This window comes from Halichoeres trimaculatus, unplaced genomic scaffold, assembly GCF_033239565.1.
Source record: "Halichoeres trimaculatus isolate MK-OKI-2021-1 unplaced genomic scaffold, fHalTri1.1 fHalTri1_scaffold_12, whole genome shotgun sequence".
In the NCBI taxonomy this organism is placed as follows: Eukaryota; Metazoa; Chordata; class Actinopteri; order Labriformes; family Labridae; genus Halichoeres; species Halichoeres trimaculatus.
The window spans coordinates 24495999-24521824 of NW_027437190.1; the positions used below are offsets into that span (position 1 = coordinate 24495999).

Genomic DNA, 25826 nt, shown 5'->3' on the forward strand with positions numbered 1-25826 from the left:
GTCACCGTTCTTTGTCCTCAAACGCTCTCATATTTCTGACATGCTCCCATGAGAAGCAAGTCCTGGTTTAAAGATCTTTGTGGCTGCTCTTTTCTCTGCAGGGCTGAGTCGAATGCTTCAGACTGTAGACATTTTATGATACAATCGTGTTGTATTGGTAGCTGCCATGTTGATATGTTTTGCTATCTGTTGTTTCCCCATTGCTGTTTTGCATGTGCAAGGAGATAGAAAGAACGCAAGATGTCTCACTCCTCAACAGTTCTAATTGGAAAGTCACCAACGACTCATTGACTTTTTATCAGTAAAAAGTGTTGTTCTCAATTTCTGTATCAATGTTGACAAATCACTGGACCCCTGACAGCCCAAAAATCTAACTTTGAAAAGAAACTCATTCACAAATGTCAAGGCTTGGGGGTCTAACAATCACTTCGTTAATCAGGCACTTTGTTAAGTAACAATAATTAAAAAGAATGAAGACCACAATGAGGCTCTGCATTAACAAGAAAGCATTCACCACAGAAATGTTGTCTTTTAAAATGAGCCCAGCCACTCTCTCTGATGTCATTTGTCTAAGTAAATTAAACGTCATTTGTTGAAGTAATTTTACCAGACCAGCCATTACTTTTCTTAAAGATGTGACGTCTCATTCTGGTTTGAAACTCTTTATTCATTCTGGCCGCCTCAGAACGGGCGGTGCTCCAGATAGAGAAACGTGTGTGTAAACAGTATAAAAGTGATGTGGTGTTAGTGCTGCGTTCAGCACTGTGATCTATATCTACTGAATGTGTCGGCAGCCGTACACAACATATAAATATATTTTTATATGGACCACCAGTGACTGAGGCACCATGCTGAGGCTGCTGCAGTGCTTTCTGCGAGCTCAGTGAAGTATACCATAAGCACTACTATCTGATCCCATGCTGCTGAGCTTATGGCTGAATTATATTAGGAATGGATATTTTTTTCTTCTTCTCCAACACTCTCCCTTATTAATGTGCTCAGCAGGCCCTTAATGCTCTCTCTGTTTTCCCTCTCTAGAAGTTTACCCTCCTGGCACTTCTTTCCTCTCCAATTCTTCTTCCCCTCTTCTGTCATAAAGACTTTTAATTCTCCTGCACCTACTCTTTCACTTTTCTGTTCCAAATCCTCTCTTTCCCTGTTATTGGGGTGTTGATGTTCCTTCTCAATTTAATTTTTCATGTGTCTTTGAAAATTATTCTGTTTGACATTTACAACACAACTTTTGTCCTTGGAGGTTTTCCCTGATCCTTCCTCCCTTATGACATCATGAGGCTGTGAATGTTGATCAGCTTTGGTTGGGACCCAGACTCGTATGTCTGAATGGCATGTCGTAGATCTAGTTGCCACTTCATTGCTAAAATCCATGACTCTTCACAACCTTATCCAACACTTGAAAGTGGACAAAGCAGCACATTTGTTTTTTATTTGCCAATTTATTTATTTATTCAATAAATAATAAACACAACAGAACACCAGAAAATGAGGTCATGGGTTAATCTAGACAAGAAAGCACATTCAGAGATCACACACAAAGTGCATACCTGTTCATACAGTCATGTATATATATATATATATATTTTGCCTAGCTAAATAAGTACACCATTTCTCCCATTGTTTTTCCCCAGTTCTTTTTGGAGTCTTATGGAAAAGGTCATTCACTCTAAAAGATGTACTTGATAAAGATAGCAGGAGTAGGGCACTTCCGCTAAAGCCAATATTTCGTGATGGCCTTTTTACTTGATGCCAGCAGAAGTAGGTGTAGTGTTGCAAAATTCCAGGAATTTTCGTAGTTGGAAATGTCCCATGGGAATTTTTGGAAATCAGTGGAAATTTATGGGGAACTTTGAGGAATTGATATTACTTGCATTGGTCATATCCATGCATAATTTCAAAAACTTTGGTTTGTTATAAGCAGACATGCATGCAAACATGTCTGGATGAAATAATTTCCCTGAGTCTAATGGTCATGAATATGGCATACATATTTGTCATAAGCAAACAATATGCAAATGACTCTTGATACGGCATTTATAAATGATAGGGATCTGTTCTTAGAACTGTAGAACTTTAATGGTTCCTTTCACAACAAAAATCTGGATGGTGGAAAACAAAAATAAGAATCAAGTATTTACAACAACCTAGACATATTCCTTATGTCCCCCTCACACCACCCTCCAAAAATCCCATTCAAAATTGTAAAAATATTCAGTCTTACTGCTCTTCAGGCCATGCTTTGTACTCATCAAGGACCTGGACCTGAATGGTTTCTCTCACAGCACAACAAAAACCATGAATAGCAAAAAATAAAAGATTTTCTTGGCAATCAAATTTTTAGAAAAATTCTTCAAAGTGTATGGCAACAAAACCCTGAAAATTTGTTGAAGTTGTTGCTACCTCCTTCTAGAAAGGCTCAATAAAGGTACAAGACCAGAAAACTTGAGCATGGTCAACCATCTCCGCTCTGCATTCTCTCCAACAGAGGAGATGGGCACCTCTTTGTTTGATATCCGTTTAGGGTTTTGAAAAAACTTGATAGATTTTTCCGACAGAAGTCCCTCCAAGTCCAAGAATCAGTAGAAGACAACTGTTCTTTCCAAACATGCTGCCAAGTGTCTTCAGATATTTTGGTGTCTAGTTCTTTTTCCCATCTTTGTTTGAGGTAGTTTTTATTGTCCTTGTTCAGTGCAGTGATGGTTTAGCTCACTTATTAGACCTTTATTGATCTTTGAGTTGTAGGCTTCAATAAATATTTGAATAATTTCTTTGCTGATTTGTGCAAAATCACAACAACAAATGTCATCCTGCCACAGTACTAATTTCCGTCTTTTTCCCAATTAGCTAAGAGTTTCTCAGAGAAGCCTTGACAGACAAAAGTGTTGTTGCCTGGTCCTGGCATAAATGAGGCAGCCTTGGTTTGTACCCTGACATTTCCTCTAGTGCCAAACTCACAGAGCTGTTTGGTTCCTTTCAAACTCAAGGTAAACTTGTTTGTCATGCATTCTGGGTAAATTTAAACTGAGCTGGCTGAGCAACATCAAACCGCCAAGTTCCTTTAATCAACCGGAGAAAATGTGTTTGTTTGGAGAGTTCACCACTGACAAGGACATTTACTGGAAAAATGATCTGTGAAACAACATTAAGAATGTTTAGTTGCATGAAATCTGCCCAGCAGCTGAAAAACCGAGTCACTGTGGTTTTTTCCATGAAGCTGTGCTTGTACTTGAATTTGCCACCAAAAACAACTGACAGATCCTCCGCAGCTGTTTGTGTGTGGAGCTGTATCCATCTGTAATTGGAGACTCTTTTCTCTCTTTTCGCTCGGTCAACTTTATCATGGCATCAAAATCTATTAAATCTGTATTTTCTCACCATTACAGGTCCATGATAATATTGGAATGATATTGTTCTTTTGTGAATTGACAATACTGTTCATCAACTGCTTCAACTTTGTTATTGATTTCTTCCATCTTTCTCTCTGTACAGGACTGGGTTTTCCTCACTCGCTTCTGTTTTCTCACCGACTTTGGACGCCTTGACTTCAGGTTCCGGTATCCAAAGGTAGTAGGACTCAGTGTTGCCATGCACGTTAGTGTGTGCTTGTTTTTTTGTGCATCTGTTTTCGATCTATCATTTTAAATTGCCTTAGCTCGCCCACTTTTTTTTGTCTCTTGTACCATGATTGTTTTCCTTTCCTTTCCTTTCTCTACTTTAGTTTCTCTCTCATCACATTCTCTCTTTGTCCTTCCTCTCACCTCTATTAAATCCATTCCACTTCTTTACTTCTCCTCCTTCTTCTGGCTTTTCCTGCTGTATCCGCCTCCCCTCTTTTTCTGTCCCCTCCTTCGGCGTTTGCTCCTGCCTGCTCTATATTTCCACACGTCTGTTCTGTTCTTTCACACTGTCTTGTTTCCCCCGTGCGTTGCTTTACTGTCATAGCCCGCAGACTTTGGAAACAGTTTTGGTCGTATAAATCTCAAACCATCTCACTGCCTCCTCTGATCTATGTACTCACTCAGCTCCCTCTCTCTGTCTCTGCCTCTCCTCGGCGCAGTCTCGCTGCTGTCAGAACATATTGCTCTACTTTGATGACAGCTCTCAGTGGCCAGCTGTGTACAAGAGGCCTGAAAAGGTGAGACACTGACACCCTCTGCATCATCTCTTTCGACAGGCCATTATTAAAGAGAAATACGGCTTGCTTTGCTTATCGCACGTCATTGCTTCAATATAAAAGCCCTGTGACTCCAATTTAGATAATTTTCACATTTAGCTTGAACTAAAGGATCACACGCTGCTCAGAATAAAACAAAACTGTCTTTCTCAGTTCCTGAAAGACAGTGATTTATTATTGATGATACATGCAGTGATTAAGGATGGTGCAATCCATATTTTTGAACAGAGAGCTTTACCTGTAAGTGAAGCTGCTCCACAAGAAGTGACAGCAAGGAGATAAACGCAGGTGGACGGCTCCTTTTTATTCATGAGCTGATGAATGTGTAAGTGATTGAGAATTTGCACTTATACCTGAAAACTTTAGTCTGTGAATAAAACGGTTATTAAAATGACAAGGGGCTCAGCATCAGAATGAATTCAACAGATTTTGCATCCATATTGGGTGAACAATTGAGTAACAACTAACCAATGTTTCTACTAATGCATTGTTTAAACCAGAGAGAGTATGTGCATTAAAAGCTATGCTTATAATTGATGTTGTTCACTAAAGAATACCAGTAATAAAAGTAAGCACTTCTCCTCTGAGTCTTGTTTTTTTTTTTAATTCACTCTGGATCATTTATCTGCTTGATCCTCATTTTCTTTAGTCTCGAAGATCTTTTGCTTTTAAAGTCAAAAGAGAGAGGATTCATTTAATATGCACCTCAGCTATAGGAGCAGCACACATGAATCCTTAATCTACGTTGCATTCAGCTGTATACTCTGATGTTAAACCCCAGCGAACCAGCTAACACTACACAGTCTATAAAATCAACATTAAATTGCTTTCACATTCAGTAAATAATATATAAAGAAACCATTTCTGTAGGAAGACAACGTTACTCTCCACTGGCCCAGTTCAAAGCTGCGCCTTTTGCCAGCCCTGTGAGATTTTATCACCGGGCAGCATCTGATAGAATTACTGTATGGTTGTGTTATTAAAGCAGATTGAGTTCTCCTCTGAAAACTGTTTAGCTCCTGTATTATTTCTGTTTGTTCTACACAGGAGAACCCAGGTTTAAATAGTCTAGCGCTATCAGAAAATAGAACATCCTTTCATTTCTCGGCCCGTGTCATCTTTTTGTAGAGTATTCTTCTTGCTGACATCTCTTGACAGATAGATTGACATTATTTATGTATATTTCCAGCACGGCTAAAAACAGTACACCATTTGTCAGCTCCCAGACCGATTTTTGTGTCAGGCTCCCAAAATCAAATACTATAGCCTTTGTGCATCATTTCGCAATAAGATTCATTGAGCAGTCACACAGAGAAATCCATCACAGAAGAGACCAAAAATATCAATTTTAATTCCTCTTACAGCAGCTTCAATAGATTACAATTACATTTTGATTAAACACTCACATTAAAAAAGTAAGGCTTTCTCTGCTGCTTGGTTAATACTTAATATTCATAAAACAGAATGTAGGTGTGAGCTGGAGCTGCAAGCAACACGCAAGGCTACTTCTCCTGAGCTTCACTGGGAAAAAAAAAGGAGGAAGCTGGAACTGAAAGAGAAAAGGATGAGGAAGACTAAAGACAGCTGGACTTCATTTTAAACGATCCTATTTATTACCGTGTCTCCTTCTGTCAGAACTGCTACCAGAAAGAAGCAGTGCTGAGGCCCGAGAACAACCAAGTCATCAACCTCACTACACGCTACACCTGGTCAGGCTGTGTGGTAAGCACACACACACAGAAACAAACACACACACCAAGCACAATGCTAGGCTCTAACAGACTGTAGTGTATGGAGGCTGTTTTCTAACTAAAGCTGACCTTGTATCTCTTTGTGTTGTCATACAGTGACTATTACGGAGCAACGTATTGTTCCATTTTATCACCGCACTGTTCAACTTATTCTCATCTTTCCTCTTGCATTCTTCCTTGTGATGTGAAAAGAAGCAGAAATATGTAAAAGAGAAACTACAAAATGGAGAAAAAGAGACACGGGGGCAGCTAATGGCCTCTAATGTGTTTTTCTAACATTTTACTGATTCACACATTTGCACTCCTGATGATGCATCCAGAAAACCAGAGAGTCCAAAAGATCTTTTCTCCCACAACACCTTTTTTAAAGAGCAAAAATCCTTTTGTCTCTTTTTCAATAAGCTACACAATGTGTTTGTTTATCACATTAGGAAGTGTGATTGCAGACTGACTCTGTTGTTGTGGCTGTTAGTGGATTTTGTTGACACGTTTCAGGCTATATCGGGGTGTGAAATATGTTTGTGTCTTGATAGTTCAGTCTCCAACTCTTCTGTGACAATTCAGAGTGTCTCTGAGACAAAATGCAATGCCTTTTCAGACAACATCCTCTGTGTACCACTCCTACCCCAACATCTAACCCTCCCCACTCATGAAATTCTCTCTTTTTCTCTCAGGTGGAAGGGGACGGGAATGAGGAGGTTCTGAGCTGCGTGGGCGGCCGTAGTTTCCGCTCAGTGAGGGAAAGATGGTGGTACATCGCTCTCAGCAAATGTGGGGTAAGCACTGACCTCCAATGCCACCCTGACCCCCCGCTGGCTGTTTCTCTAGATAAGGGCAGGCGTACTAACAGGCGGTTTCCATAGCAATGGAGCTTTGTTATCACACTAACAGACTCAGGGGGCTCAAATCCACCCGTGGTGTCATTGTGTTTGTTATCTGCTGCTCTTCAGATAAACAGACGTCATCATCCTCCTCATCATTTACACCATTACCTTCTATCATGAAAACTGAAGACAGATCATTGCTCTATAAATGTATTTATATGCTATTTATAAACACACTAAAGGTTTAACTCAGGTCAAACCTACGTTGTACATCCGGATAGAGGATTGTGAAACGTTGGGAAATAGAAAAAATAAGAATCTGTAATTTTTATAATTTACCATGATTTTAGAGATCATCTGAGGAACATTTTTGTAAGTTCTTCTTTTAACTGAACTCATCTAGAGTAGGTAGTAGTAATGCCTCTCATTGAGTAGAATAATAGAATACAAAATACTTCATCTATCCCCAAGGGGAAATTCAGGAGTCACAGCAGCAATCAAGAAAACAAACGTAAGAAGGTGTACAGAAACTGCAAAAGGTCCATAAGAAAATAGATGATGACAGCTTGTCCATCATTCTTCCGTCAGTCAGCCTCCACCTCGACAGGGTCTTTCCTCAGCAGTCTCTGTCTCCTGTATCCTGTCTGCTCACAGCAGGTGAAGCTCTTCCAATGTGGTGTTGGTGTCTGGTTTTAGCTGTGTTAGCCATGTCTGATGCTACTCTGCCTTCTGGTGTTCTCTCTGTTGCTGGGTTAGCACAGCTAACTTGTCCATCTTACTAGAGATAGATCTTACGTTCCCCATAACAATGGATGGAAGGACAGGTCGATGTTGTCACTTCTTAGCGCACAACTGAGTACCAGCACGCTGTCTTCACCTTCTCATCACCTTGTGGGAAAACATCAGGCCTTGCACCAGTTAGCATTGACATGCTACAGGCTGCTGACAGCTGATTTCACAGGTAAACAATGCAGCCATGATTACTTGTAGGATCTCCAGACAAACACAGGCGCAAAAACCGTAAAAATATCACTGGGGACAGAACCAGTTTGGTGTCCATGACCAATAAATGAGCCATACAAAGTGGTGACCCACGCCACATACAAAGATGATGAAACAGTGACAAAAATATTACAAAGAGAGAGCTGCTGCAACAGACAGCCAGAACCGACAGGGCGCTGCCAGCGTTATGACACTTAATTTTTTAAAGATTTAATTTAGTTTAACTACAAGACTGATAATTTATTTATTATAGTATTTAATGCTTGAAATAGCTGTGAGGTGTCAGACCAAACAACTGAAAGCACACTGAAAAAATGGCCTGTCTCTACATTTTCATCTGCAAATATCAGTGAGTGTAAGTAAGTTCGGTCTCTACTACATCGTGTGTTGACTTTGTGTGTGGACTGCGTGCTCCCTCATCTGTTAACTCACACTGGTTATGGGTTCGTAGCTGGACCCTCACGCAGCTTGAGTCAAGTAACCGAGAAGTTCTCCTGCTTCCCACATCAATGATGAGCCTCCCCTCATTCATGTTGGGCAGTGAAACCTCATACCTGTTGACTCTTGGCCTGGCTTTACTCATTATGTTGGTTTGTCGTGTGGTCAAGCTACAGTTTATTGTATTTTGAGAGTCAGTGGATGTTTTAACATGGTTTCAGTTTACAACTTCCTGCACCACATGATCTACTACGTGCAAATAGATGAATTGTTGGGAACTGACCTGCTGCAGCTGAGATGCAGCCAGCACACAACAGAGCCAGCCAACACATTGACTTGGATAGAGAGCTATCAGATGCCGTGATGTGGCAGAGACAGAGCCGAGAGGCATCTGGTGTATTTTGGCCAATAGAAGAAAGCAGGATTCATTCTCATTACTTTAGGATGAAAAGGACAAAATCAGAAAAGTGATTAGAGGAACATCTTTTCCTCTAGGGGGGTCTATACCTGGCTGTTCCTCGCAGCAGCTTAAGAAATTCTTCCCTTGCTTAGTGGTCCTCATTCCATACAGGAAAAATTACATTTGAGTAAAAAAAAGAGCAGTCCAGTTAATAATTTGTTGGGGAGAAGGAACCATACTGCGCAAAAAGCAAACTGTTAATGTAACTTGCACCAGAAAAACGAAAGCAACACAGGTAGAAAAATAAATTGCAATATTGAAAAGTAATAATTGCATAAATGGGAAGAGAGGAGGGGAATGGTGCACAGTGGATAATAGGTATGGCTCTGTGTGTGTGTGTGTGTGTGTGTGTGTGTGTGTGTGTGTGTGTGTGTGTGTGTGTGTGTGTGTGTGTGTGTGTGTGTGTGTGTGTGTGTGTGTGTGTGTGTGTAGAAGAAACGGTTCTATTAAACATTTTTGCGTTGCTTCCCTTTTTTCAGTTTTTAAACCAATTTGAGAATAATTTGTGGCACAGTATGTGTTTTCCAACATTTTGCACGAGGTTCAGTCCAGATTTTATGCAGATTTTATAAGGAAATTATGAGAATGCTTAACTAATTTTACAGTTATTATGCTATTGAGGAAGACCTAGATACCCTTTTTAAGATTGCATTTAGAGAAGACTCATATTTTATTTAGTATCACTAAACGTGTGTTGTAGAACTCCTAATCCCTCTCATCCTATCTCAAGCTTGATCTTTTATCTGTGTATCTCTCTGAATCGCCTGTGGACACCTTGAAGTGCTTTATCTTACTCCAATGCTACAACACTTTTTACAACAAAGCACAGTCTCTTAATACGGGATTCTCTGTTTAAAGCGTGCTAAACACAGTTTACGAGGACTCAGCTGTAGCCTATTGATTAGCTAGCTTTGAGGACTTTTAAGCCTGTTGTTGTTTTATAACTGGACTCAGAGTTTTACTATTAGTGTGTGAGGAAGGAGTGCTAGCTGCTGTGTGTAGTGTTTGTTGATGTGAGTCTGGACTCGGGCACTTGGTGAAGAAATCATGAGCTCCAATAATGATAGCTCAGCTCAGTGATGACACATCCTCCCACACTGAGGACTTCAGTCAAGGACGAATTTCTGGAAAAAAAAAACCTGTGTGTGAGTTGTTTATTTATGTGTGCAGTGTTTTCATGTTTTTAAATGCGGTCGAGGATGAATAAGTAGGATTTCTGCTGAATTTGTATCACTGCCTGGCTGCCTATCAGGGTCCTACTCGGGGTTATAACGGTGCCATGCCCGTGGTCATGAGTCTGTCTGTTTGTGTGTGAGAGGTTTTCTCTTCTGTGGGTTTGTTTTTGTGCTGTCGGTTTCGCAGCGCTGGCTGAAGAGGGATATGATTAGAAAAGATGCTTCCTGCAGTGTGTGGTTGAGTGTCACGCCAGCGACTGCTGATAGACACGCTGCCTAATGCTGTTGGACTAAAGTATAAAAGCTCGTCTCAACTCCCGGGGACATATGTACGCCGAGCCCCGCAGCCAATTTCCACCCCTCGTCTCCCACCACTCGCCTCCTTACCTCCCTTTCACACCTCTCCGTCTTTCCAGCCTCTGTCACTCACAATCTTTGGCTACTTCCAACTCTTTTTCTACTCCCTGTCACCAAGCTGTGAAACGTTCCACGCCATTTCATATCTATTTACCTCTCTGTGTCTCTGTCAGCCTGCCTCTAATTGTGTTTTTCCTCTCCATCTTGCCATCTCACCAGTCTCATATCTTCTTTGCCGCTTGCTCATTTCACGCGTTCCCTCTCCCGGCGCCCTGTCTTTTATGTGCTTTTTTGTATTTTCTTCTCTTTCTCCCTATTTCTCTCTTATCCTTTTCTCCTTTCATCTCGTTTCCATCCCTGCCTTTACCTGTGCTGGATTGGGTCTAACTCTGTATTAACTCATAAGCTGTTAAACCAAAGGATGTCTACTCTGATTCCCCAGACGTGTCCTCTCCTGCTCGGGGCAGTAAAATGTGACGTTGATGATTATTCAACATTTCCAAGCAGTGTCTCTTGATTAATAATAGCAGCAAACCTCAAGGAAGGAAACAGTCATTATTTTATCAGCAGGAATAAAGACAGTCATTACAAGTGAAACCAGTTCATCTCAAATAATGAAGGAGAAGACCTCTGGCAGTCAACATGAATGTTTTCAGGCAGCTAAATTGTCAGATCAACCAAAGTTCAATAAAATTAGCAGGCTTGATGCAGCTTTTGTTCTGCAGTTTGTTTTCAGTGACTTGTGTTTCTTCTCTGCTCACCCGATCTGATAGCATCTCTGTTGCTGTGTGCCCCACAAAAGTCTTTTAAGCTAAAGAACAGTTATGTCAGTTTTACTGTGGGTTATGATAAGTATAGGTAATCTGGAGATTACATAACAAATAATTGAAAATAAACAGGGACATACAATCTCAATCACAAGGTTTCATTGTTCGCTTTCAAGCCCAGCAACTTTTTATGAGGCGTTTGTTCACAAGGCCGCTCAAACTAAAATGGCAATTAGAAAAAAGGAGAAAATCTGTGAATGGCTGTAATCAACCTTTGCTTTATTATTCACAGCTGAAGTGCTGATAATGAGCAAAAATTGCCTCAGCAGGGAGCCAAGAAAGCAGGAAATTGGCACAGGCCAGAAAAATGGCCATCATTTCTAGGCTGCTAACTTGGCAGGTGACTCACTTTTGTCGAACAAACACACCCACATCTGCTGTTTCTGTCCAGGTTTCAGTCAGGAAGTTGTAAACTATATCGCTCCTCTGAAACACAGTCACATATGGAAGAAAAACACCTTTTATTTCCCTTTGTGACAGTTTTCAAACTCTGTACTCTTATTTTTACTGTAATAATAAATAAGAAAATAATAACAGAGATGTTTGACAGGGTTGCACGTCTCCTGGGAAAGATGCTAACTTTACAGGGAAAGAGGCCTCATGATTTATGGGTCTTGTTTCTCACAATATTATCACACAAGATTATTTGTACCGTGCAAAAATAGACTTTAAGGTTGGATTACATTATTATCTATGGCTTAAGTAAATACTGTTGTTGTGTGATGGTCCAGTTAAAGGTGCAGGTAGTCAAATAACCCAAGTCCACCGAGAAATGTCCACAGGGAGTAACTGAGTTTTGAGTTTGTTATTGGTTAATTTGTCTGGCCCTGACTTGAACCCGGATAAAAAAAGTTTAAGATAAATTAGATTCCTAACCCAGAGGCCAGGCCATATAGCTCCAAATTAGTGCTGCAGCCTCATTTCAGGGCTGAATGGGAGTTAAATCCTTGCAGCAACAATTTTGTTGAAGGGTCATGTTTAGTGCCACATAGCCTCCAAAAACAGTTTAATAATAAAGTCTGAGGCTCTGGGGGAGCTCTCTCAAGTCTTAGGAAGTACTTCAAGTGAGGTCTTGGTGTTTTAACTGAGGTTATTTTTGATTAGATTCAGACTCTTTTAGGGATGTCTGGATCAGATCATGTGATTGGAAATCGGGGTCGACCGCGTGGTTAATGACTTGGAATCGGACATTACATCCTGATCTGGATCAGTTGTATGTGTGTATATAAATAAAGTATTATTTATTGTTATTATTTTTGTGATTTGAGATTTTGGAAACTCAGGAATTCTGTTTTTAAGAGTTTATGCCAAAAGAATAAAATATAAGGTAATACGTAGCAGCCTCAGTTTTCTCAGTTTAACCATGACTTTGTGGAGTTCTGAACACTGCCGTCGGTTATGGAGTGTCATATTTAAAATCACATGTTGATCGTGTATCTGAGTGTCTACATTTTCTCAGATCTCCACGTCATACCAGCCAGTGCACACTCAATTTTCTAAGAAGCTCTCAAGTGGATAGCCTGGTCTGTAAGCTCTAACCTAACACTTAACTTTTCAGAGACAAGATCGACACTCTCAAAAGACTCTCAGAAATCCTTTTACATGCAGTTATCTGCAGCCCAGGGGAGCACACCGTGTTCAAGACTGCACAGATGTTTGGGTGAAAACACCTTCAGTGTGCGATAAATCAGAGCAGTGTATCAAACGTGGAGGACTGAGACCAAAAAGAAACACCCCAAATCATCCTGTGCCTCCCTGTCACTCCCACAGAGAGAGGATCCCTGTGGTGTTAAGAGCTACTTCTCTCATCTATCCTTTCTTTTCTACTTCCATCTCTCCTTTCCTTATTTGCATTTGCTCCTTTTTTCATCATCCAGCCTCCCTCTCTACCTGTTTTCTTAAGTTTCTCCCCCTCTACATCTATCACTCTCTTTATCTCTGTCTCCCTGCTCTTTGTGTCTGTATTGATTTTGTGGCAGTGCACGCTCCACGCTTCTTGCCCTTTTTGATAGAGGGAGTGAGATGGAGTTTCAGGCTGCCAAATGAAATCAAAGTCTTTTTTTTTTATCTCCTCCCTCTCTCTTTTCCCCCGCTCCAACGCAACATGCTCAAACTCCATCGGCTTTGAACTTGTGTGTGTGAAATGAGCTCTCTGTGCTCTGATTGTCAACCCATCTTTGTCCCCCTCCCTTTTTATTCCCATCTCTGTGTTTCTCACCTCCCACATTCTTTTCAATCTGATGCTTTTTTATTTGTGCGGATGCCAAAAATTAAAATATTCCATCAGTGTTTTATCACACAGGTGTGTTCTTTTTCTCTACGCTTTTTCTTTTATTTTGAAAATCTAAATATTCTCTTTTGTGCTGTCTCATAACATAACAGTGGAAAACAATTCTAGCTGATTGACATATAATTATAATGAGCCTCAGAAATAATTGATAAACATGGCATTCTTCCAATTAATAATAGAAAACAAGAATTCTCTGCAGTTAAAGCAGAACCAAGTTGTGCGACAACCCAGCCATCTCTCCATTTCATTAATCTACATCCTTTTATTTTTCTCCACCACTTCCTGCATACACCTGGGGGCTCCTGGGGCATTTTTAGGCCAGGAAGGGAGACTGACTGTTAAAACGAACAAGTGTCTCTCCCTGAGGAGGATTGGAGCTTTTTCTCTCTTTATGTCAGTAAAGTTTTGAGAGGGAAGAGGACTTTGTTTTGACCTTGCAGCGCTAACCCAACATTTTCTCTCACTAGTTGTGTTAAAAACAGCAAACATTCTGCAAAGTGATCAATCAATGATCTCCGTAAGCAAAACTGTTTTATAATCATCAAGCAAAAACCAGAGGCACTTCCCATCATGACTTTGCAGCATTCCTTGTTGGTGTGCCTGCAGTCCCATGGTTCAGCAGTTAAACTGTTTGAGCTGTCTGTGTTGATGATAGAAATCAAAACCAGTTTCATATTTTTTAAAACCTGAAAATCAATACAGTTCACACTTATTGAGAATGCCATTAAGTCTTAAGGATCCATTGATTCAATGTTTTAACCCAAGTCAAGCCAGATCATGTAAATCACTTGGCTGGTGCACAAACACAAATTAATCATTAAGTAAAATTTCTGAAAGTAAATTAAATTGTCAGCCAATAGATACTGAACAACATAAACAATAATTTCAGAGGTCATGGATGACTGAATGTGCAAAGAGCTCTGAAGTTTGGCAACACTTCACTAAAGAGGAAGGGAAATGCAGTTTAAGTGGCAAAATAAGGGAGAGAGTACAACCTCTATGTTCAGGCACGCTGGCACCATGCAATGCAGCACATCTGTCTGCAGGCCGAAAACACCATCACCTCCAGCTGCTGCTGCTGCTGCAGGACAGTCCTCCTCCACCTCTTCTTAAAGGGCAGGTTGAAGACAGCAGCCAAGCAATTTATAGGAAAAAAACTTGAAAATTATCTTTTTTTTAAAAATTCTGAAATTAACCACAGTCTCCTGGAGACATTTTAGTACGTTTGCGTTCACTTAATTATTAAAAACTGGCATTTTTACAGTTTGTACAGTGGCCTACAGGGGCAGGATTATGAGGAACAACTGTGAGCTAGCAGTGTATACCCCCAATGCTATGTTCACATCAGCATATTTAAAGTTTGTATTGCAGTATTGCACTCAATCTTTGCTGCAAGTCCTTGTAGTAGAAATTAATAATCCCTCATGAGAGTATGTGTTGAGGTTTTCAAAATAATACTAGAAAGCTACAGCTACACAAAGTGATGTAGGGTTGTGTTATGATTAATTTTAGGTTGGGCCACTGAATGGTCATTGAGCAAAGGACAAATAAACATCAGAATGATACAAACATGAAGTGAAGTGTCAATCGTGTTATAAATATTAATACAAATGTACAGTCTTAATTCCAGGTTGACCTTAGGGTATAACTTTGGTAGTTGAAATGTTTGATCTAAAAGTCTTTTACCCATTTACATCGGATGCAACATTTATTCCTGTATACCTTTAAGACCAGATGCTAAAGTGTAGGTCATTTCAAATGGTGTGATCCATCTTAGCTGACAAAAAGCTGGTCATGAAAAGAAATAAAGAGTAAACACAAACTTTCCATTCCTTCTTTGTGCATTTCAGTGAATCACAGGGCATTTCATTAACCACAAGACTTGAAAATGATGACACCGTCTGAAATGACCTACACGTAGCATTGAGCCTTCAAGGTACATACATGTGAATGTTGCATCTGGTCTAAATGGATTAAGGCCAAGTTAAGTTTATTAAAGAAACAGTTGACAGTGTTATAAAGACGCACAGTAGTGATAAAGAGACCCCCAGGCATGTCCATGTATAATAAAACATGTCTGTTTTAAACAATTTTCTCATCCTGATTTTTAAAATTTAGTTTTAAACCTCAACAACAATGTAAGCACAGTCTGCTTCATGAGAAAAGCACAAACCAAACTATACAGACTAGGGATGCTTACAAGACTCAAAAGCAGTATAACAGCTACTACAATATGTGTAATGAGAGCTGTAAAATGTGCAGAAGGTGATGGGTAGTGCAAACAATCTTACAGTATGAAACGGATACATTACACCTGTTTTTTTTAATCGTCAGTACCTTTCTCCTCTTTCTTTCTTTTACTTATGCTGTCTCTGTGGTGTGTTGCACTCATCTCAGTGTAAAACCTGCTTCTACTCCAGCTAATGTCTTTCTTTTTCTCCTCCTCTAAAAGGTCCCTAATGTCTCCATTATCAGATACATAATGAAAAAGATAAAATGTCATAGGAATAATACATCCAGGAATATTTATCTTAAGAGTCACCTCTTATGGACATTTCAACCTGCAGAGTTGTGCGGCACAGCTTCAAGCATTAATGGATATTTTGTTCGGATCAATGTAAGAAAATGCATTTTTAATCTCACCTGCCTCCTCCTCTCCTCCTCTCTCCCTCTATCCTCCTCTCTCTGCCCCTGCAGGGCGATGGCTTGCAGCTGGAGTACGAGATGAAGCTGACCAACGGCCAGTCTTTCTGGACACAGCATTTCTCGGCAGATGAGTTTGGTAAGAGTGATTAGACAGAAAAAGAGAGATTACTGAATGAATCGCTGATGGCACAAGCCAACACCACTTAGCACGGCCAATAAAGCACACTGAACTGAACAAATTACAATAATGAAGGGACGGCTGAATGAATTAATGATGATAGATGAACTGTGAGGAAGGGATGAAAAGAAGGGGCCCAAGTAGCTTCTAAATGAATTATTCCTACATCCCCAACATGTTTCTCTTCTCCCTTTCTCTCCTCTCTTTGCTTTTAAACTAATTCAACATCCTTGTCACGTACCTGCCTCTCTGGATTTTTCATCCCTTCATTTTTCTACTTCTCCCTCGATCATCTCCTCCCACCTCGATATTCTCGGAACCTCATTGACTCCTTTACCCTCTGGTTTCAATCCCACCTCCTCTTTTGCACCTTCATTTCTCCTCGTTCCACTTTTTTTTCGCTTTTTTTATCCATCTTATCTTCTCATCATTTATTCTCCTTCACTCTCCTGCTCCCCCACATCCTCTTCACAGGTATCCTAGAGACGGACATCACGTTCCTGGTCATCTTCTCCATGGTGTTCCTCCTCTCGTGCTACTTTGCCTGTAAGTACTGTCTTTTCCACTTACTGCGTCTTTATCTGTCTTTCTCCTCTGCCAGGAAAAAGCCTGCAGCAGTCATTAAGTGCCCTTTTCATAGGATGTATTATAAAAACGACATGTTTCCCTGATGGAAGATGAGTAAGTCTTCATGTTTCTTCCAATAAGTAAAAAGGTGAAGCATGGGTCTTTTCTTTTTGGTGCGCTGAGAGTTTATGAGAACAGAGCAGGAGCTTTGTAAGAAGCTAGCCACAGAGGATGGGGAATGCAGAGATGGGTTTTCATGTTGAGGTGATCGGTTGAGTGGAGAAAGTATCGTTAGCCCGAAGGGGTCTGTCACACCAAGGTCACAGCTTGGATAGCCCTGAGCCAGAGAGGACAAAAGCTTAGAGCAAAAAGTTCCCACAAATACTACCACAAATATGCATCCGTCAAATACTCATCTGTTGTATGCCTCTGCATACAGGCTGCGACTATTTTTTTTAGTTTTGTTTAAATCTTCTAGGGGTTTTAAAGCCATGCCCAAATGTTTTTTTAACATCAAACTTTTTGATTCAGTGTTTTCATGGCTTACAATCCGAGGTCTGTTCGTTGGAGGGGAGGCAGCCTCAAAGGATATTTGGCCTGAGGTCTGTTTGTTTCAGAGAGGAGACAACCTCTATTGATATTTGGCCTGAGGCAAAAAACGTGTGAACAATAGAAAAATTGAGAAATTTTAACCAATGAAACAAGCTTCTCAAAGGCTTGAAGCTAACCTCACAGACATGTTGACTTCTGATGTCCAGTGAACACCATCAGAAAATCAACAACTTTAACATAAAACCCTTTGTTTACAGTTTTGAATGATTTTGGTTTTAACTCTTCATTGGGCAGAGGCCTTTTTGAGTAACTTACCCGTTGATAAAACATTTGTGTTATATATTCTGAGACTTGAGTTGCAAATTCAATCATCAAAATATGATTTCTTCAACATGGTTCTCCATAAAGCAATTTATTTGAGATCCAAAAACTAAAATTTAAAAGAGTCTAAAAGTTTTCTGACACACACATGAACTATTTATCAGGAATGTAATTGGAATAGAACATGAAGAACTACCAAGAATTTGTGTGAGACTATAATTCTGTTATTGTTCTGATGAAAGTGATAAGAAATGACTCATCTGTGTCTAAAACTGTAAGAAAAGAAACTCTGAAGCAACAGATTGTTTAGATTTCTCTCAGAGTGTTGTCAGTGGTTATTGTAGGGACCATTTTCTTTGATTTGAACCTATCCAATAAGAACCACCTACAAGGACACCTTTTCTTTTCACTTTTCTTTAGCTGTTATGTATTGATAACTACGAACTAAATTCATTTTTTGTCCATTTTATTAATGCCAAGGCAGAAATCTCAAATTTTTTACTTCAAAGTGAATGTAATCTCCTTATTAAACTCCAAAACTGAGCCGAAGTAGCTCTCAAAATCCTTAAATTAACTCCTGCAGTGTCATTTGATTGTTTTGTTCCAGAAAAATGAGAATATAAGTTGGAAACGGAAGTCTGTTTATAACCTCCACACAGGGGGTTATGAGGAGTTTATTCCTCGCTTTGCTTTCCATGCTGCAGTCAAATAAGACTACATAATGAGTAGCAAATACATATTTAGACTCTGCTGGAATCTCATTGTGATTTTATGCAGATTCGGTGAAGCCTTTGAATTAGCTGCTGTGTCTCTAAGCTTCATGTGTGTTTCTTCTGTCCGCTTTACTGGAATATAAACTGACATGAAGGCTTCAGTTTTAATGAGTTTGACTTTTATTTGCCTGTGCAAGTCAGAGCCAAACAGGAGAACTTAAAAACAAATCCAGAGTGTTGTGCAAATACTGGAAAAACTGCCTTATGGGACTTAACTCATTACCTCCTCCGAAATGAAAACAGTTTTAGCAATGTCAATGGGATTTGCAGATAATTGAGGAGACAGTCAAAAAATGTTTAAAAGGTTATTAAACATTCAAGCCAGTAGATGACAGGAGTTTTTATTCTGGGATAAATGTTCCTACGACAGCTATCGTTCAAGTACCTTTGAGGAAATCAGCGAGGATTCAGCAGCCAGGCCTGTCGTTACACAGGGCAGCTGTGCGAGTGGGTGTTTATGGCTCTCCCTCCCCCCTGTAAATTTTCCCCTGAGCTTCTGCTGTTTGTAGGGGTGTTTGGTAGTAAAATTGCCTGCTTATATACCCATTAAAAATATTTCCTGCCAGATCAGGGGTAGAGCGAGCAGAGGAGATATATAAAACCTCATCTAGAGCCGGGCATCGCAAGATAGATGCATACTAATGGCTGCGCCCCCCATTTATCTGGCCCCTTCTCTTGTTATTTTTTTTTCTTTTCTGTCTCCCACTCTCTGTACCTCTCTCACTCTCCTTCACCATCTGTTAGCATATCTCCATCCTTTTTATCTCTACCCCGACACACACGCACACACACAAATACACACACACACACATACACACAGCTCCATCACCTCTATCTCATTCCTTTTTTTTTTCTTCGGCAGACAATCTGAAGGGAAGACAGCTTCTTCACACAACCTACAAAATGTTTATGACTGCGGCAGGTGTGGAAGGTGAGATGTCTTTCATAACACACACTTAATGCCACAACACACACACACACACAGAAACACACACACACTCAAGATGAGCCTCGCACGGCTGCATCATCTCATACCTTAATCCCAGCTTCAATAGAGGAGATATTATCGCCCTTATTAGCCTCTGAATGGGAACTATAGCAAACAGCCGTTCTGTGCTTCAGTGTTCAATAGAGCATGCTGTTACTGACGAACACCACCCCACTCTTCTCCTCCATCTCCACACCCCCACCCGGCCCCCATCTTGCTTTCTTCTTTCTCGCTTGCTTGTCCCTTCTCCAAATCCCTTCTCAATTCTCCTGCCATCCCTAAAATTCTCTTTCACCCTCTCCTCCTACTTCTCTCATGTCTTGTGCTCCTTTTTATCAATCCCTCTTCTTTTCCTCTCACTCCTCCTCTCTTCTACTCCCTTGCTTTCGTTCTCCCTCATTATTATCTCCCTGTCGCTTCTGTTTTACATCTTTTCTTTACTTCTATTCTCCGACATGCTCTGCTATTCCTTTCCCTCTACCCCTTTTCTCTTACTTTTCAATTTCTCTCCCAATTCCCTGCTTTTTTCACTTGGCAGTGCTCAGCCTGTTGTTCCATTGTGTCTACTGGGGCCTGTATGCGAGGGATGGAGTCGGAAATGGCAGCCTGAAACTATTGGGTGAGTTCTTCTCCTGCAGCAGCGCCTGACTGACTGAAAAACAGACAGAATGACGGACGGACTGACGTAGCCTCACTCTCACTCTGCCCGAGCAGAATGAATAAGTGGACGATGGCAGATCTTTGCATGCTTGAAGGTGGAATCGCAGGTTTGACAGCCATTGTATGGATCACTCGGGATTCTGTGTGTTTTGAGTAGGGCTGAACAATTAATCGAAATAAAGCCAACATCACACTGTAATAGAATGCAACTTTCAAATTGCAAAGGCTGCAATTTTTTCAGGCAGGAATATTACTTGTCTACAAGGCTTGAAGTTAAATCGATTTGTCAGTTTTCTACTTTGATTATACTACACTGCAAAAAAATGAAATCTTATCAAGTGTTTTTATCTTATTTTAAGTAAAAATGGTCTTTTATTCTCAATATGAGCCACATTCAACCGGTCGGTCCAGAAAAATGTCTTATGTCAAGTTAACTAAAGACAAAATGAGTCTGAAATCTGCTAATGTAAAAAGAAAAAACTGCTCAAAAATCTGCTTAAAACTAGAACAGTGTCTTAACACTAGTAACTTTGCTTTTGCTTCATTGGCAGATTTTTTTTGACTTGTTACAAGTAATTCAGACCTTATTTTTGTCTTTAAAGGACTTGAAATAAGACATTTTTCTGGACTGGTCAGGTGACTGTGGCTTATATTAAGTTGGTATTCAGACCTGGACTGTTTGGTCCACTTTAAACGGACCAGGGTTCGTTTCCCAGGCTGGTCTGGACTTCCCATGCAGGTGTGAATAGACACAAACAAACCCTGGTGCGGACCAAACAACCGGACCGAGACCCACTTTTTGAGGTGGTCTTGGTCCGCTTCCAAACAAACTCTGGTGAGGGTTGTGGTTCTCCGGTGCAGGTCTTAATTCAAACCAAGGTCTATCTGAACTAACTACATGATACATGCGCTAACCGTCTTTGGTTCATACCTGATACCTCCGTCTTCTGTTTAGCCACGCTGTTGCTAGCATGTTGTGGGTCCGTACACGCAGAGCATAGCGTGTCCTTGCTGCGTGCATTCGTCTTCACTGTTCCAAAATTTGAAACTGTGTTGTTAAGCTTTCTTTGAAGGAGCTGCTCATGAAATTGAAAATGATTTTGCAGCTCTAATAAGAGCACAAACACATGTTTACCTCCATTTCCAGGTCTGTATTCTGTGTGCTGTCTTTGTCAGTGCTGTCTAATGATAACACCGATGGTCACACACGTGGATGTGTTTACAGAATATAGTCCACTTGCAAAAAGTACAATCTGAAAACAAACCGCACCAAACGAAAAAAAAAAGTCCGCTTTTGGTCCGACCAAACAAGTGGACCAAAGGACTTTTCTGGTCTGAATACAGCCTTAGTCTTAAAGGACATTTTCTACTGAAAATAAGACAAAAACACTTGATAAAATTTCATTTTTTTCCAGTGTAGTTAAATAAAGATATGTTATTGGCATCAATTAATGCATGCATTCATCACATCCAACCATAACATGTAGGTGTGGCCAATAGGATTGAATTGTTTATATGTTAACAGTCGTGTTGGTCATACAAAAGAATGATTTATTGGTTGTGTTTAGAGAATAATGCAGAAGACAAAAGTCCCTCCTCAGAAAAATCGCAATCATAATATTGGTCCAAAAAAATCACAATGATTATTTTCCAAAATGGTTCAGCCCTAGTTTTTGAGTGTGTGAGTGGACTCTATATGTGTGTAGTGACCTGGTTTTATCTCCCTCCTCTGATATTACAGATTCAGAAACCACAGCCTAATTACCCCCCCTCCTCTCTTTCTCACTTTCTCTCTCCAGGGAAATTACTCTTCTCCGTCAGTTTCTTGGTGTTCCTTCTCATGCTCATATTGTTGGGCAAAGGTTTCACTGTCACCAGGTGGGGCTTCAGACTTTTGTACAGATTTTGTGTGTGTGGATTTATCCCCTGTGTGTGTGTGTGTGTGTGCCTGTCACTCTGTATGAGTGTGTTTATTCTGACGCTGTCTCTCACCGTCAGGCTACACTATCACAGCCACTGCACATTATCTGTGACGATGTAAGGTGTCAGTCAGAAAGTCAGTTAGTGGGCAGAATCTCACAGTCTGGATGAAGCCCTGATATGTCTTGGCAATGAGATAGACCGATGCTGCTTTTTTGTGTTTTTCTAAACAATTACATTTCCCCCACAAAGCCAGCTGACAATTGTTGTGGTTCCCTTGTTGCTTTCTGGCAAAGCTTGGTGGACATTTGTGTGGGATGGGGAACCATTTCACAATGGATGATTTACGGATGATCTTCTTGGCTGGAGCAGCAGTGTCTATCCATCTCACACCTGACTGGGCAAAACACCCTCTTTGCCAAACTATCAGCTGTCTTTCTTCTAGTCCAATTCAAATCCAAAAGTCCGGCTATGAAACTCGCAGTTCTTCTGGAAATGATTTCAAATTCCTGCCAAGCTCACCCCAAAAGTACAATCCCGAGTTGGTTTTATGTGAGCCGAAGGAAGTCTCGCTTTTTCAAATCTGAAAAGCTTAAGTAAACGGCTGTTCAGAAGTTTTTTGAGTTTTGATTCACGGTGAGTCATCATCTGAACCAGCGCTGCTAGTTTGAAGATTTGTCCTGCTTCCGGCACAATTAAATCTCTGCGGATATTTTCCAGACTGAACTCCTGTAGTCAAAACTGAGCTTGCAAGATTTAAGCTGGCTTTTTTGACTGTAGGATTACATCCTCCTCTGGCTTCAGAAGACTCTATGATCTCTCTCTTTCTCTCACTTATTAAACCCTCTTTAAACCCCAGTGAATAAACTAAAAACTGCCGCTCCATCAAGCTTAAAAATGCTGTTTATCTGCAATAACTGATAAGTTGACAGTTCTGAGATAACTGCCCAACAACTTTGATATTTCTTCTCTGAAGTTTGCTGTTGAATTAGTCCGCGCAAAAGCATGTTTTTGATGGAGGCTTAACGCAGAAATTCTTCCATTTGTTGACTGCTGCTGTGCAAATGAAGAGGCCTTTATTTCTGTTTGTGAGAGCCGGCAGTCTTCTGAAAGCCTGACGTGTCCACGAGCCCGTATCCTTTTTATGTTTAGCAATCCCAGCAGTTCTTTGTGCCGAGCTGCTTTTAGATTAAGCTGTCTTTGCTTTGTGTGTACAGAACAACATGCATGATACTGTGTGTTTGTTTGTGGATTGGTTTCTTTTGATTCTGCTGAGTTTTATTTGACTACTTGGCCTTCTTGTTCATGTGTGTGTTCATACGTGTCAGGGCGAGGATCAGTCACAGCGGGTCGGTTAAGCTGAGCATCTACATGACGGTGTACACCATCACCTACGTCATCCTCTTCATCTACGAGGCAGAGGTACAGTATGCGCGTAACTCTGGGGTCACGACTTTTAACGACCAAGTTATTGTTTCATCTGTGTTTTTTTTTAAAAAAAGCACAAGATGTATGACTCCTCATCCCCAAAGAGCTAGAAACTATCTCTGCTATGTAATCATATTTATTTCCTTAACTAGCAGCCTTACTGGCTTTATTAGTGTGCTACATTATTTATTTATTCATCTTTAAAAATGAGTTGTCAACTGTAAAAAAAAAAATACTGTCAGTCGAAAGAAGGCGAAGAAAGAACTGAAAGTTTGCCACCACATTTGAGGCAAAAAAACACTTTGCAGTTATTTTCACCCACAGCAGAACATTCATTCCAGTTTTGACAGCTTCTCAAATTTGAAGATGTGTTTCTTTTCTTCTCCTTCTATCATGTAAATTCAGACTCTTCTGTGTCAGAACAAATGATTCACTTTTTTCCTAACATAAACGACTCAAATCATTCGGCAATGAAAATGTTTATGTTTATTGCTTGTTCTGATTTTTTGCACCATTGAAATCACGCTTAGTTAGTTAACTCTCCAAAGCCTTCTCCAGTTTTGTAATTAATCTCTTTAACTAAGAGTCTAGCTTGTTAAACATCTCAAACCTTCAAAGTTCCTCTTCTTCAGATTTGACTTCAAAGCAGCGTTTGAGAGACTGAGTGTGAGATTTGTCTTCACACAGCATCCTCAACCGTGTTATTGCTCTCTTTGGTTTTTTTAATAATCTCATAAAGATCCAGGGAAGAGTGAGGCTCACAGATCAACGTGGGCTGTAATGGCTTTGCTTGGCAGCTCACTCATTACATTGATATATTGTTTAATATAAATATGCATCAAGTTGATTGTTAAGGGGGGGCGAAATCTTTAATGAGTTACAAATTATGGATCCTGACAGGTGACTTCAAACTATAAACATGAGTACAGAGGTCTGCATCACTGTACCTAAGATATTAACTGCATGATGACTCTGCTCAATAATAGATCAATGACTGTTTCTCCGAGGTTTCCTGGGATTTAGAGGTTTACAGTTCCTATTGGCATGCTGTTCAACCTCCTCTCATTAATTATACTGTGTTGAGCTTATGAATTAATAACACACTCCTCAGCAGAGTAACAGTTACATATATTTCTGCAGAGGCCTTGGCACAGTCACATGTACTGATGGTACATTAAGGGACAGTGAATATAGCGTGGGAATAACCCGTTGGGAATATTGCAGTGGAAGGATCCAAGCTAATTTTAACACTGGAGCCTATAGCATTGCTCTCACTGCAATATGTGCATGTGAAGCAGTGATTCATCTACCGTCTGCCCTCTTACATGCTCCCTGCTATTAAAGAGACAAACTCAGGGGAGCCTCTGCTAAAAATACACCAAACTAGGTTACAATCGGAGCTGAAATGAAGACTTGAGGAGCAACTCTGGTACTGGGCCTGCAGCTGGGGATCTGACAAGCTCTGGTTGGATCCAGAGGAGCTCCTCCACAGCGAGCTGTCAAACCGATGCATTATGCAGCAAGGGTAACCCTGTATGGTCAATGCTATCCAGTCACTGGACTGTGAAATGCAATCTTGAGCCCACAGATGCAAGAAAAGGCCCCAGACACACATACCCAGGAACCAGCACGCACACAGACCAACGACCTAAATGTGAAGGAGTGTCAATGTCAAAGACTCACACAGAGCTTTGGCTCGGTCATCACGGTGCATCAGCTGAATCTGCACTCATCCATCATATTAATTAGGACTCGGACTACATTGTGTCTTAAAGCTGAACATTTCTCCTTTCATAAAACTTAAGCTTGTTTATAAGTTGAAGTTTAATTTTGCATAAAGTGTCATGTTTGTTACATTTTACACATTTAGCTGTCACGTCTAACCAGGCTGCTGTTTTTCCCACTACATTCTGCACACTTCCCATGAAACACCTCCCACATTCCTGTTCACATTACTCAGCTCTATTTGCAGACTGATGTGATATATGTGGCATATTTCATGGAACATTCTTTATTTCCATTTTGTTTTATTTAATTGAAGTACCTTGACAGAAGTATTGATATATACTTTCTTTCTCATTTTTAACTCTCTGTTGAATGTCATTGGAAACATCAAGACAAATTCAGTGTAAACGTAATTGGAAACAAACCCCATCTCTAGTTCTGATTCTGATATGTGTGTTCTAGTTTTTCGACCCTGGTGAGGTGCTGTACGCCTACGACAGCCCTGCAGGCTATGGACTGATGGGCCTGCAGCTGTTAGCCTACGTATGGTTCTGCTACGCCGTGCTCGTCTCTCTGAAACATTACCCAGAGAAACAGCCCTTCTACGTCCCTTTCTTCACCACATACACACTCTGGTGAGACCTGCACACCTCCTGCCTCACTGGCCTAACTGTGTGGATATTAGCACCTGAGCTGGAGATTGCAGCAGTAGGAAGATACACATTTCTCTGTTTGAGGTCTCTTCCATTTGAATA

The 25826-nt window shown here is 40.5% G+C and overlaps 1 protein-coding gene across 1 annotated transcript in view; it reads left to right on the top strand.

The window, feature by feature from the left end:
• The window catches only part of tmem145 (transmembrane protein 145), a 52068-nt gene that overhangs the window by 18308 nt on the left and 7934 nt on the right, over positions 1–25826 (top strand). The window contains exons 2-12 of the mRNA XM_074682822.1: positions 3505–3579; positions 4073–4150; positions 5825–5911; positions 6615–6716; positions 16011–16095; positions 16612–16683; positions 19213–19281; positions 19877–19957; positions 21798–21876; positions 23247–23340; positions 25534–25706. Of these exons, the coding sequence (XP_074538923.1) occupies positions 3505–3579; positions 4073–4150; positions 5825–5911; positions 6615–6716; positions 16011–16095; positions 16612–16683; positions 19213–19281; positions 19877–19957; positions 21798–21876; positions 23247–23340; positions 25534–25706 (995 nt within the window). The remainder of the gene's footprint in view (positions 1–3504; positions 3580–4072; positions 4151–5824; positions 5912–6614; positions 6717–16010; positions 16096–16611; positions 16684–19212; positions 19282–19876; positions 19958–21797; positions 21877–23246; positions 23341–25533; positions 25707–25826) is intronic.